Raw genomic sequence first — 13,013 nt, 5'->3', positions numbered from 1 at the left:
GTTCCTCAGTGATCACCCCACGCCTGGCACCTTTGAGTACCGGCACCTTTTTCACTACAAAAAATGCACTGCCTAGGACTAATCATCTGAGATGAATTCATGGTAGAAAGTCAATGTCATAAAAAAGCTGGGTTGACTTCCACTGAAGTGAACATTTTAAAATAATGCCTCTATTATTAATAATAATAGCAGTGGAAAAAGAAGGCAGATTACCTTTCTTTACTGGTAAAACTTGTCCTGGTTCTATTTTCCCTTGTAGTTGATTTATCAAGGAACTGTGGGATTTCATCATGGCTGCAAAAGAACCAAATATTAATTCAAAGGGGTCTCCAACAGTGAAACTCATTAAATGTTTAGATTAAGTCAATTATAATTTAGAGTTTATTCATTAGATTACACACAAATAGGAAATATAAGCATTTGACATATTAAGGAGTCCTTTCACAAAGCTATGGCAAAATTAAGCGGGACTTTACTAAAGCTTAGCTTGTACTAATGGACATTATATGAAATATAGCCCACAGATATAAAATAGGACACTCAGCATTTAGAGCACACTAATGTCTGTTAGTGCATGCTAAGTTTTAGTAACAAGGCCCCTAAATGGTCACACTCTTTTGTGCTGGTATTCTATGAAGACATATCGGTGTCTACTTGGTCTGAAAGGGACATAGTGGCAAAGTACAGTGCACTCCATTTAAGTGCACGTCGGATAAGTGCATGCTCTGTTTAACTGCATGCCGTACTTCAGTCCTGTTTTTGGCGCCATCAATTTCTATGAGGACAAAATTTGGTTTAGCGCACCACTGATAAGTGCAAGATTCGCTTATATGCATGGTTTAAGATCGCTCCTCTGTATGAATGACTCCGCATAAGCGCATGCACGGAATATGGAAGCCTATTGGCACGTGACAAAGGGGCGATAAATTTGAAATCTCATTGGTTAACTGCCACAGGCAGAATAAGCAAAAGAAAGTTGTTAGAGTGTACACTGGAGTTGTCATTGGCATCGTGCAATTGTAAGACTTTAACACTGGCTGAAGGAATAGAAGTTCTTAAAAAATTAGAAAACAAACAAAGTCAAGCATCTATTTCTAAAGAATATGGTGTCAATCCCAGTCAAATTTCACGTATCTTGAAGCAGAAAGATCAGCTTCTGGAAGACTGGCAAAACAATACAAATCCACACAGGAAACGTAAACGGGCGGGAAAAGCTGAGGATGTAGAAGATGCTCTTCTTCGGTGGTTTACTCAAGTCAGGAGCAGACAGTTTCCTGACAGTGGTCCACTGCTTATGTAGAAAGCTAATCAGCTAGCTGAAAGTCTTGGACTAACTGAATTCAAAGCCACTGTTAGATGGTTGGAAAGATGGAAGGAGAGGAACAACATAAAATTCAAGAAACAGCATGGTGAAAAACAAGACGCTGATGACTTTGGTGCTGAAACTTGTTTTTTTTTTCAGTCCTTCCTACCATCTTGAACGAGTTTGCACCCCGTGATATTTTCAATGCCGACAAAAACGGTCTCTACTGGTGAGCGATTCCTGATGGAACACTTGCATTCAAACAAGTAGAAACTACAGGAAGTAAAATGTCGAAGGACCGACTGACGATCCTCCTTTGCTGCAATATGGATGGAAGTGAGAAGTTGGAACCACTTGTCACTGGAAAGAGCAAACAGCCCCGTTGCTTCAAGAATGTTAAGCAACTTCCTGTGTCATATGAGGCTAACGCAAATTCATGGATTACTGGGGAAATTTGGAAGCAGTGGCTAAAGAAGTTAGACACTAGAATGCGGGTACAAAAGTGTCAAATTTTGTTGCTTTGTGATAATTGTGCTGCACACAGTGATGATGTCAGGCTGTCTAATGTCAAGGTGGTCTTCCTGCCACCAAACACTACCTCTCTGATCCAACCTATGGATCAGGGCATAATAGCCAATTTCAAACAACATTATCAGGCTCTTGTGCTACATCGTTTGATGAGTGTTATGGATGACCAGAGTGGCAAGGATAAACGTGCTGTTGAACTGGCTCTTAATCTATCACTGTTGGATTCCCTACATATGCAGAAAAAAGCCTGGAATCATGTTACACAGGCAACCATTGTGAACTGCTACAAGCAGGCAAGCTTTGTTAAGAATGTGGAGAGGGACGAAACAGATGCAGCTGTTGTAAATGCGTCAGGTGAACAAGCTATTGACATCCCAGCCGGTGTTACTGAAGAGGAGTTTCATCACTATGTAGCTGTTGATTACTATCTACAAACAGCTGACGACAGCACTGATGTCGAGATATGTGCCTACACGCAGGCAACGGCTGATGATGAAACAGATGATAAAATGAGCAGCGAGGCACATGCTGATGAAATTCAACAACCTCCTGTGACTTTTGCTGGAGAGTCTCAACACCGTGCGGGCCTATCTAGAGGCCACTGGATGTCAGTGCTATGACAGTTTTTACCGTCTGGCAGATGTGGAGGGGCATAATTGAACGAAAACATCTATCTCCATGGGCGTTTATCTCCGAGAACGGGTCCGTGAAGGGGCGGACCGAACCGTATTTTCGAAAAAAAATAGACGTCCATGTTTTATTCGACAATTTGTGAGCTGGGCGTTTTTGTTTTTCAGTGATAATGGAAAATGAAAGCACCCAGCTCAAAATTGAATAAATCCAAGGCATTTGTTCTGGGAGGGGCCAGGATTCGTAGTGCACTGGTCCCCCTCACATGCCAGGACACCAACCGGGCACCCTAGGGGGCACTTTTACAAAAAAAAAGGTAAAAGAGCTCCCAGGTGCATAGCACCCTTCCCTTGTGTGTTGAGCCCCCCAAATCCCCCTCAAAACCCACTGCCCACAAGTCTACACCATTACTATAGCCCTAAGGGGTGAAGGGGGGCATCTACATGTGGGTACAGTGGGTTTGGGGGGGGTTGGACGACTAAGCATTAAGCAGCACAATTGTAACAGGTAGGGGGGGATGGGCCTGGGTCCACCTGCCTGAAGTCCACTGCACCCCCTAACAACTGCTCCAGGGACCTGCATACTGCTGCCAGGGAGGTGGGTATGACATTTGAGGGTGAAAATAAAAAGTTGTGAAACATCATGTTTTGTGGTGGGAGGGGGTTAGTGACCACTGGGGGAGTCAGGGGAGGTCATCCCCGATTCCCTCTGGTAGTAATCTGGTCATTTAGGGCACTTTTTGGGGCCTTATTCATGAAAAAACAGAGTCCAGGAAAAGTGCCCTAAATTCTAGCTACAAACGTATACTTTTTTTCCATTATCGGCGAAAGGCGCCCATCTCTGCCCGGCCGATAACCACGCCCCAGTTCCACCTTCGCCACACCTCCGACACGCCCCCGTCAACTTTGTACGCTTCCGCGATGGAGTGCAGTTGAAAACGTCCAAAATCGGCTTTCCATTATACCGATTTATTCGTTTTTGTGAGATAAACGTCTATCTCCCGATTTGGGTCGAAATCTAGGCGTTTTTCTCTTTCAATTATAAGGTGGATAGTCTATGGAACTGTACTGTACTTATGTTTATCAGTTGTCAAGCTTCTTTGGGTCACAACTGTTAAGTGCATGCTCCGGTTAACTGCATGTATTTCTTTTGTCCCAGCCCCTTGCACTTAAGTGGATTGCACTGTACTTGGTTATAATATGTGCACTTCCAAGCAGTCCTCAGCTGCAAACGTTTATACTGCTCTGAGCTGGTGTAATTGTATGCGGCTGTGTGGTAGCCACTGTTTTGGCAGATTTTGTGTTGGTATTTTATGATGACATAGGTGACTACTTGGTCTCCCCTCCTTGTTGACCTGTTTACAATAGGGTATGAAGTTAATATGAACACCCTATATTAGCTACCAATCCACAGCATTTGTTTTATCTTATTGATATTATGAGAAAGAGAAACACATACACTATAATTTTTGTCAGCTATAATTATTTTGTATTTTCTATTTGTTATTACAATTGTGCAATACTTTTCATATTTTTCAAACTCAAGAAAGATTCATGTACAGTGGTGGAAATAAGTATTTGATCCCTTGCTGATTTTGTAAGTTTGCCCACTGACAAAGACATGAGCAGCCCATAATTGAAGGGTAGGTTATTGGTAACAGTGAGAGATAGCACATCACAAATTAAATCCGGAAAATCACATTGTGGAAAGTATATGAATTTATTTGCATTCTGCAGAGGGAAATAAGTATTTAATCCCTCTGGCAAACAAGACCTAATACTTGGTGGCAAAACCCTTGTTGGCAAGCACAGCGGTCAGACGTCTTCTGTAGTTGATGATGAGGTTTGCACACATGTCAGGAGGAATTTTGGTCCACTCCTCTTTGCAGATCATCTCTAAATCATTAAGAGTTCTGGGCTGTCGCTTGGCAACTCGCAGCTTCAGCTCCCTCCATAAGTTTTCAATGGGATTAAGGTCTGGTGACTGGCTAGGCCACTCCATGACCCTAATGTGCTTCTTCCTGAGCCACTCCTTTGTTGCCTTGGCTGTATGTTTTGGGTCATTGTCGTGCTGGAAGACCCAGCCACGACCCATTTTTAAGGCCCTGGCGGAGGGAAGGAGGTTGTCACTCAGAATTGTATGGTACATGGCCCCATCCATTCTCCCATTGATGCGGTGAAGTAGTCCTGTGCCCTTAGCAGAGAAACACCCCCAAAACATAACATTTCCACCTCCATGCTTGACAGTGGGGACGGTGTTCTTTGGGTCATAGGCAGCATTTCTCTTCCTCCAAACACGGCGAGTTGAGTTCATGCCAAAGAGCTCAATTTTTGTCTCATCTGACCACAGCACCTTCTCCCAATCACTCTCGGCATCATCCAGGTGTTCACTGGCAAACTTCAGACGGGCCGTCACATGTGCCTTCCGGAGCAGGGGGACCTTGCGGGCACTGCAGGATTGCAATCCGTTATGTCGTAATGTGTTACCAATGGTTTTCGTGGTGACAGTGGTCCCAGCTGCCTTGAGATCATTGACAAGTTCCCCCCTTGTAGTTGTAGGCTGATTTCTAACCTTCCTCATGATCAAGGATACCCCACGAGGTGAGATTTTGCGTGGAGCCCCAGATCTTTGTCGATTGACAGTCATTTTGTACTTCTTCCATTTTCTTACTATGGCACCAACAGTTGTCTCCTTCTCGCCCAGCGTCTTACTGATGGTTTTGTAGCCCATTCCAGCCTTGTGCAGGTGTATGATCTTGTCCCTGACATCCTTAGACAGCTCCTTGCTCTTGGCCATTTTGTAGAGGTTAGAGTCTGACTGATTCACTGAGTCTGTGGACAGGTGTCTTTCATACAGGTGACCATTGCCGACAGCTGTCTGTCATGCAGGTAACGAGTTGATTTGGAGCATCTACCTGGTCTGTAGGGGCCAGATCTCTTACTGGTTGGTGGGGGATCAAATACTTATTTCCCTCTGCAGAATGCAAATAAATTCATATACTTTCCACAATGTGATTTTCCGGATTTAATTTGTGATGTGCTATCTCTCACTGTTACCAATAACCTACCCTTCAATTATGGGCTGCTCATGTCTTTGTCAGTGGGCAAACTTACAAAATCAGCAAGGGATCAAATACTTATTTCCACCACTGTATATCAACTTTTTTCCAGCATTTCAAGGCAATGTCCATGGTGTGCTTATATATTCTTTATTCCATTAAGTCAAGGGGAGGGCAATTTTCAAAGCTTTTCCCAGGTGTAAGCAAATGGTTTCTTATCTGAAAAACATGCTAAAAATTGCTCACACCTCTGTGCAGGCAAATGCACCCACATTGTTTTCCTTCATCTGCTTTGCAAAATGGATGTGGCTGGAGTAGAGAAAGTTTGGGGAGAGATAGTCTGTGCAGGGCTTTTATTCTGTGGTTTTTCCATGGGTGCATAGGACTCGCTATCACCCCTAGGAGTGGCCTAGTGGTTAGGGTGGTGGACTTTGGTCCTGGGGAACTGAGGAACTGAGTTCGATTCCCACTTCAGGCACAGGCAGCTCCTTGTGACTCTGGGCAAGTCACTTAACCCTCCATTGCCCCATGTAAGCTGCATTGAGCCTGCCATGAGTGGGAAAGCGCAGGGTACAAATGTAACAAAAAACAAAACACCATCTATCTGGATAAGGATGCCGAATGGCATAATTATCTACATGGGTTACTGTTGAGACCTGTTATTTTACTGTTAACTACAGTTTTCTGTAACTAGGCCTCATTGTATAAAATGGGACCTGTAGTAAAATAGCATGAGTTAGTGGTAAATAACATGACTTATGGTAGCCCATGTAGATAATTACACCTCTGAAAATGCTTATATTTTTAAATGTTGCAGCTGGCATTCATTAAAAAAATATATGAGCACTGATGCCATTGAATATTGACCCAAAAAGTATTTCGTTTTCTGGCTAATAATATTTCTACTTATGCAACTGAATATATTGTTAGCTTTCCAAGCTACTTTATTACATTGACTTCATTCTGTTGAGATCATTTGAAATGATTCGTCCAAAATCTCTTTCCTGTTTGATTTCTAGGAATGATCATCAAAGATGATTTCATGTTAGAAAGTCAATGTGGTAAAGCAACTTGGAAAGCCGGGTTGCATTCTTCTGATGTGAACATTTGAAAGTAGATTCTCGGAACCCAATACGTCCTCTGTTTCATTAAGTGGCCCTTTTACTAAGGCGTGTCCAAAAGCGGCCTGTGCTGGTGTAGGCACGTGTTTTGGACGCGCGCAGGTCAATTTCCTGAGCACACCTGGAAAAAAGGGATTTTTTAAAATGTGCCAGAAAATGGATGTGCGGCAAAATAAAAACCAGCATGCATCCATTTTCAGCCTGAGACCTTAACACCACCCATTGACTTAGCAGTAAGGTCTCACGTGCTAACCAGGCGGTAAGCATCCGGCTCACACCAACTGCTGATTACCACCAGGTAAGCAACCTGCGGTAGTAAATAGAAAATATTTTCTCCCTGCATGTTTTGGGCAAGCACCAAAAATGGAATTACCGCCCGGTAGACACGGTAGCCAGGTGGTAGTGCCAATTTGTCGTACGTTGGACATACATGGGAATCTACATGCCTTTGTAAAAGGGCCCCTAATAGAATAATAACAGTGGAAAAAGAAAACAGATTACCTTTCTTTACTGGTAAAACTGGTCCTGGTCCTAGTTTCCCCTATACTTGATTTATCAGGGAACTGTGGGATTTCTTCATGACTGCAATAGAACCAAATATGAATTCAAAGGGGTCTCCAACAGTGAAAATCATTAAATCTTTATATTGTCAATTATGATTTACAGTTTATTCATCAGATTACAGACAAATAGGAAACAGAAGTGTTTTACATATTAAGGGGTGCATTTACAAAGCCACGGCAAAAAATGGCCTTAATGCGCCTTTACGAGAGTCTTTCTTGTTCACTAAGGCCACTTTTTCTGTCACTAGAAAATAGTCGATTTTCCATTTTCCTAATCAATGGCCATGTGCTAATGTTGCCATTAGCGTAAGGCCATTAACAAAAATTAGCACTGTAAGGGCTCACATGATAATCCTGTACTACTCAGGATGTGATGTAGATGCACTAACTGATTAGTGCGGAAATTCCCACTCTCTGCCCCCCAGACATGCCCCCTGGCCAAAAAAAAACAAAACAATTTTTTAGAATGAGGGAAGTATATGCACATTTGAAACTTACCGCGGGATGCGTGAGTGTGCCCCATAGCATGCCCTTTTAAGCTGCAGTAAGCTTAATGCAGCTTAGTGAAAGGACCCATAAATGTCCACACTTTTTCTGCTCTCCAGGAAGGCCATTGATGACAACAGAGGCATAGAAAGGTCACATAATTCAGGACAGATAAAATAATGATGTGCCAGAAACGCAGAAGGCTTGATAATTAATCAAATGTAAATGCATCATGTATGAAAGGTTTTGTGCCATTCTGAACCCCCTGGATAAAGTAGTGTGGTTGCCTTTCAGAAAGCAGGTGGTATGGAAATTATCCTCCCCCCCAGCTACTCATATTTAATACACACAACATTTTGCACAAATTTATGCACATATTTTTGATATCCCATTTTAATTCCACCCTCAGGAATCTCTTCACTTCAGATGAAAATATGTGCACAATGGCATTTCTGGGGTAATTCTATACATGCGGATTGCATATATAAATGATTAGAATAATTTCACATATGCATGTAAATGCCAAAAATCCACCTTAGCTGTTTTGTTTTTGTAAATACGTGCTTATTTTTCATGGCATGTGTTTGACAGATGGCCAGATAGAATACCGTACTACGCACTTATCTCTGGCATTAAGGGGTAGATTCAAGAAAGGGCACCAAAAGTTACTCAGAAAATAATCTGAGTGTTAAGCTAATATTCAGTAACAGCAAATACTATCGTAAGTCAGGATTTGAGTGCCAAACTAAGCACAAGTATTTACACAATGTCAAAGGCTGGTGTAAATGCTCACGCTTAAATACCGTCAGTTGTGCTTGTAATTGACAGTATTCTATAAACGTACCCCAAATTCTGTATATGGCATCGGGATTTTGGCACTGAAATTTGCATACATTTTGGAGATCTTGCACAAATTAATTAGCTTATGAGTTAATTATTTGCAATAAATTAATACATTTTTAAAAAGGAACTGGGAAAGCCGGGCTGCATTCTACTGACGTGAACAATTTAAAATGGATCCTCGGCACCCAATAGTTCCTCTATCATTAATAGTAATAATAGTAATAATAACAGTGGAAAAGAAAGGCAGATTACCTTTCTTTACTGGTAAAACTGGTCCTGGTCCTAGTTTCCCCTGTAGTTGATTTATCATGGATCTGTGGGATTTCATTATAGCTGCAATAAAACCAAATATTAAATCAAAATGATTGCCAACAGTGAAACTCATTAAATCTTTATAATTTAGGATTTATTCATCAGATTACATATAAATAGGAAATAGAATTGTTCTACAAATTAAATGGTCCCACTGTTTCTGCTCTCCAGGAAGCTGATGGATGACACCAGAGGCTCAGAAAGGTCACATAATTTAGAACAGATATAATAGTGCCATGCCAGAAAGGCCGCAGGACTTGATAATTAAACAATATGTAAAGGCATTATGTATGAAAGTTTTCTGTCATTCTGGACCCCTTGGATAAAGTGGTTGCCATTCACAAAGCAGGTGGTATGAAAAGTACTCCTCCCTCAACTATTTGCACATGTCTACACCTGCTATTTAGTACATGAAAACATTCCACCCCCCAGGAAATCCTCTGGTCATTATAGGTGGAAATAGGTTCACAATGGTATTTCTGGGGTAATTCTATAAATTGGGTGCTAACATTTACATGCTGATTATATGATTAAGGGTTCCTTTACTAAAGAGCTTTTCTTCGGTGGATTTTCCATGGGTGCGTAGGACCTGCTACCCCTCCCAGCGGTACTTTCCACCCCTAGCTACTACTACTACTACTATTTAGCATTTCTATAGCGCTACAAGGCGTACGCAGCGCTGCACAAACATAGAAGAAAGACAGTCCCTGCTCAAAGAGCTTACAATCTAATAGACAAAAAATAAAGTTAGCAAATCAAATCAATTAATGTGTACAGGAAGGAGGAGAGGAGGGTAGGTGGAGGCGAGTGGTTACAAGTGGTTACGAGTCAAAAGCAATGTTAAAGAGGTGGGCTTTCAGTCTAGATTTAAAGGTGGCCAAGGATGGGGCAAGACGTAGGGGCTCAGGAGGTTTATTCTAGGCGTAGGGTGCAGCGAGATAGAAGGCGCGAAGTCTGGAGTTGGCAGTAGTGGAGAAGGGAACAGATAAGAGGGATTTATCCATGGAGCGGAGTGCACGGGAAGGGGTGTAGGGAAGGACAAGTGTGGAGAGATACTGGGGAGCAGCACAGTGAGTACATTTATAGGTTAGTAGAAGAAGTTTGAACAGGATGCAAAAACGGATAGGGAACCAGTGAAGCGACTTGAGGAGAGGGGTAGTATGAGTAAAGCGACCCTGGCGGAAGACGAGATGGGCAGCAGAGTTTTGAACCGATTGGAGAGGGGAGAGGTGACTAAGTGGGAGGCCAGCAAGAAGCAGATTGCAGTAGTCTAAACGAGAGGTGACAAGGGTGTGGATGAGGGTTTTGGTAGAGTGCTCGGAAAGAAAGGGGCGGATTTTACGGATGTTGTAAAGAAAGAAACGACAGGTCTTGGCGATCTGCTGGATATGAGCAGAGAAGGAGAGAGAAGAGTCAAAGATGACCCCAAGGTTTCGAGCTGAGGAGACAGGGAGAATGAGAGAGCCATCAACAGAAATAGAAAACGGGGGGAGCGGGGAGGTGGGTTTGGGGGGAAAAATGAGAAGCTCGGTTTTGGTCATGTTTAATTTCAGGTGGCATTGAGACATCCAGACAGCAATGTCAGACAAAAACTTTGGTTTGGATGCAAGGTGAGATATCAGGGGTAGAAAGGTAGATTTGGGAGTCATCAGCATAGAGATGGTAGGAAAAGCCATGGGATGAGATTAATGAACCAAGGGAAGAAGTGTAGATAGAAAAGAGGAGGGGACCAAGAACAGAACCCTGAGGTACGCCAACAGGCAGAGGGATAGAAGTAGAAGAGGATCCACCAGAGTGAACACTGAAGGTGCGGAGGGAGAGGTAGGAAGAGAACCAGGAAAGGACAGAGCTCTGGAATCCAAGTGAGGACAGGATATCGAGGAGTATGCTGTGATCGACAGTGTCAAAAGCAGCGGAAAGATCAAGAAGAATGAGGATGGAATAGAGACCTCAGGAATTTAGCCAGTAATAGGTCATTGAAGACTTTAGTAAGCGCAGTTTCGGTTGAGTGGAGAGGGCGAAAACCAAATTGTAGTGGGTCAAGAATAGCATGTGAGGAGAAAAAATCAAGGCAGCGGTGGTGAACAGCACGCTCAAGTAATTTGGAGAGAAAAGGGAGGAGGGAGATGGGTCGGTAATTAGAGAGACAAGTAGGGTCAAGTGAAGGCTTCTTAAGGAGAGGTGTGACCACAGCATGTTTAAAGGCAGTAGGGACAGTTGCAGTGGAAAGTGAGAGGTTGAGAATGTGACAGATAAAAGGAATAAGAGCAGGTGAGATGGCATTAAGAAGGTGGGTGGGAATGGGATCAGAGGAACAAGTGGTACATTTTGAGGAAGAAAGGAGAAGTGTAGTTTCCTCTATAGTAACTTCAGGAAAGGAGGAAAAGGAATGAAGGGAAGCACTACAACAATTTATTTATTTTTGCAGCACTGGAGTGTATCTGTCGGTAATTGGGCAGTGCTGTGCGCTGCCCAGTCACCAGGTTACCACGGGAGCCCTTACCGCCACCTCAATGGGTGGCGGTAAGGGCTCCTCCACTGAAATGGCTGCACGGCAAGTACTTTACTTGCCACATTGTCATTTCCTGCAGGAAGGCGAGACTTCCCTTTTACCAGCTGCTGTAAAATGGGGCCTTGGCTCGCATGTAAAACACACACGCTGATGCCAGTGCTGGTCCCCATTTGCCACAGCTTGGTAAAACAGGCCCTAAATGATTAGAATAATTTCACTTATGCCTCTAAATGCCCAAAATGCACCTAAGTTATTTCTTTTATAAATACATGCTTATTTTATATAGCATGTGCTTGTCATATAGAATACTGTAAGTTATGCGCATATCTCTGCCATTTTGATACAAGCAGTTAGCATCTCTATGGCTGGAGTATATACCAGTTATACTAGTCTCCTATATAATAATTCGCCAATCTGCATCCCTGGATGGCTGGCTGGCTGGTTTTGTAACCGTATGCAAATGAGGTACTACATAATCGGCTCGCTTCCAGCCTTCCCTTCCCTCTGTGTCCTGCCCTCACGGAAAGAGAAAATTATGTCAGAGGAGGGTGGGACACTGAGAGAGAAGGAAAGGCTGGAGGCGAGCCGAGCCTGCTGCTTTCATTGATGCCGCTGTGAGTTCAGGTAAAATAAAAGTTTTAAAGGAAGGGCGGCAGGAAGGAAAGGAGGGCTGTTGTGGGAGAAGAGGACAGGGAGGTGAGGGCTGGGGTTGAACTGGAACTCAGGTGCTTAAAAGGGGGTCAGGTGGGGGCTGGGGCGAGTCACTGGACATGGAGGGGAGGGGAGAATCGCTGCACATGGATAGGATGGGATGTGATGGGAGGGGAGGAGACTCGCTAGACATGGATGGGATGGGATGGGATGGGAGGGCAGGGTAGAATCGCTGGACATGGAGGGGAGGGCAAGGGAGAGATGAGAAATCGCTTAGATGATAGCCTTCCTAGGTCCCATTTCATTTTTGGAGAAACAGGTTTTTTTAAATTGTATTCTATAAAAGAAAGTAGGCTCCTATTTTCCTTTATAGGCACCCTCTCATGCCTAAATATAAGACCACTGTTATAGAATTACAGTGGCTAGCTTAGCGCGGAAGCCCTTAACATCACCTTTGTGGGTGTTGTTAAGTGCTCCCCCCGAATGGCCACACAATAAGTGAAATTTTACCACATGGACATGCTATTTTTGGGCCTTGTTACCAGTTGCACTGAAAAGGGCCCCTGCTGCTAGAGCAGGGCCATTTTTACCACAGCTTAGTTAAAGGAGCCCTGAGTATACTAGCTTACCCAGAGCTGCTTTATTACATTGGCTTCATACTTTGAGATCATGTGAATTACCCTGTTATGCATATATTTACCTGTATATAGATATTTTTTCCTACTGGATATCTAGGATAATCATCTGAGGTAACCTTTTGGTAGAAAGTGAATGTGATAAAGCAACTGGGAAACCTGGTCTGCATTCCACTGAAATGAACCTTTTACAATGGATCCTTAGCACCCAGTAATTCCCCTATCATTAATGGAATAATAGCAGAGGGAAAAGAAGGCAGATTACCTTTCTTTACTGGTAAAGCTGGTCCTGGTCCTTGTTTCCCCTGCAGTTGGTTTATCAGGGAACTGTGGGATTTCTTCACGGCTGCAATAGAACCAAATATGAATTC

The 13,013-nt window shown here is 43.2% G+C and overlaps 1 protein-coding gene across 11 annotated transcripts in view; it reads right to left on the bottom strand.

Annotated features, from left to right (window-relative positions):
• Positions 1–13,013, bottom strand: part of ZNF185 (zinc finger protein 185 with LIM domain) — a 209,575-nt gene that overhangs the window by 106,129 nt on the left and 90,433 nt on the right. For 7 of the 11 annotated variants that reach the window (XM_030209148.1, XM_030209154.1, XM_030209156.1 and 4 more), the window contains 4 exons: positions 12,908–12,988; positions 8,785–8,865; positions 7,142–7,222; positions 214–294 (listed from right to left, as the gene is read on the bottom strand). In XM_030209148.1, coding sequence (XP_030065008.1) covers positions 214–294; positions 7,142–7,222; positions 8,785–8,865; positions 12,908–12,988 — 324 coding nt within the window. The remainder of the gene's footprint in view (positions 1–213; positions 295–7,141; positions 7,223–8,784; positions 8,866–12,907; positions 12,989–13,013) is intronic. The other 4 variants (XM_030209151.1, XM_030209150.1, XM_030209152.1 and 1 more) reach the window with 4 other exon arrangements.

Source organism: Microcaecilia unicolor, chromosome 7 (genome assembly GCF_901765095.1).
Source record: "Microcaecilia unicolor chromosome 7, aMicUni1.1, whole genome shotgun sequence".
NCBI lineage: Eukaryota > Metazoa > Chordata > Amphibia > Gymnophiona > Siphonopidae > Microcaecilia > Microcaecilia unicolor.
This window is presented reverse-complemented; position numbering and strand designations above follow the sequence as displayed.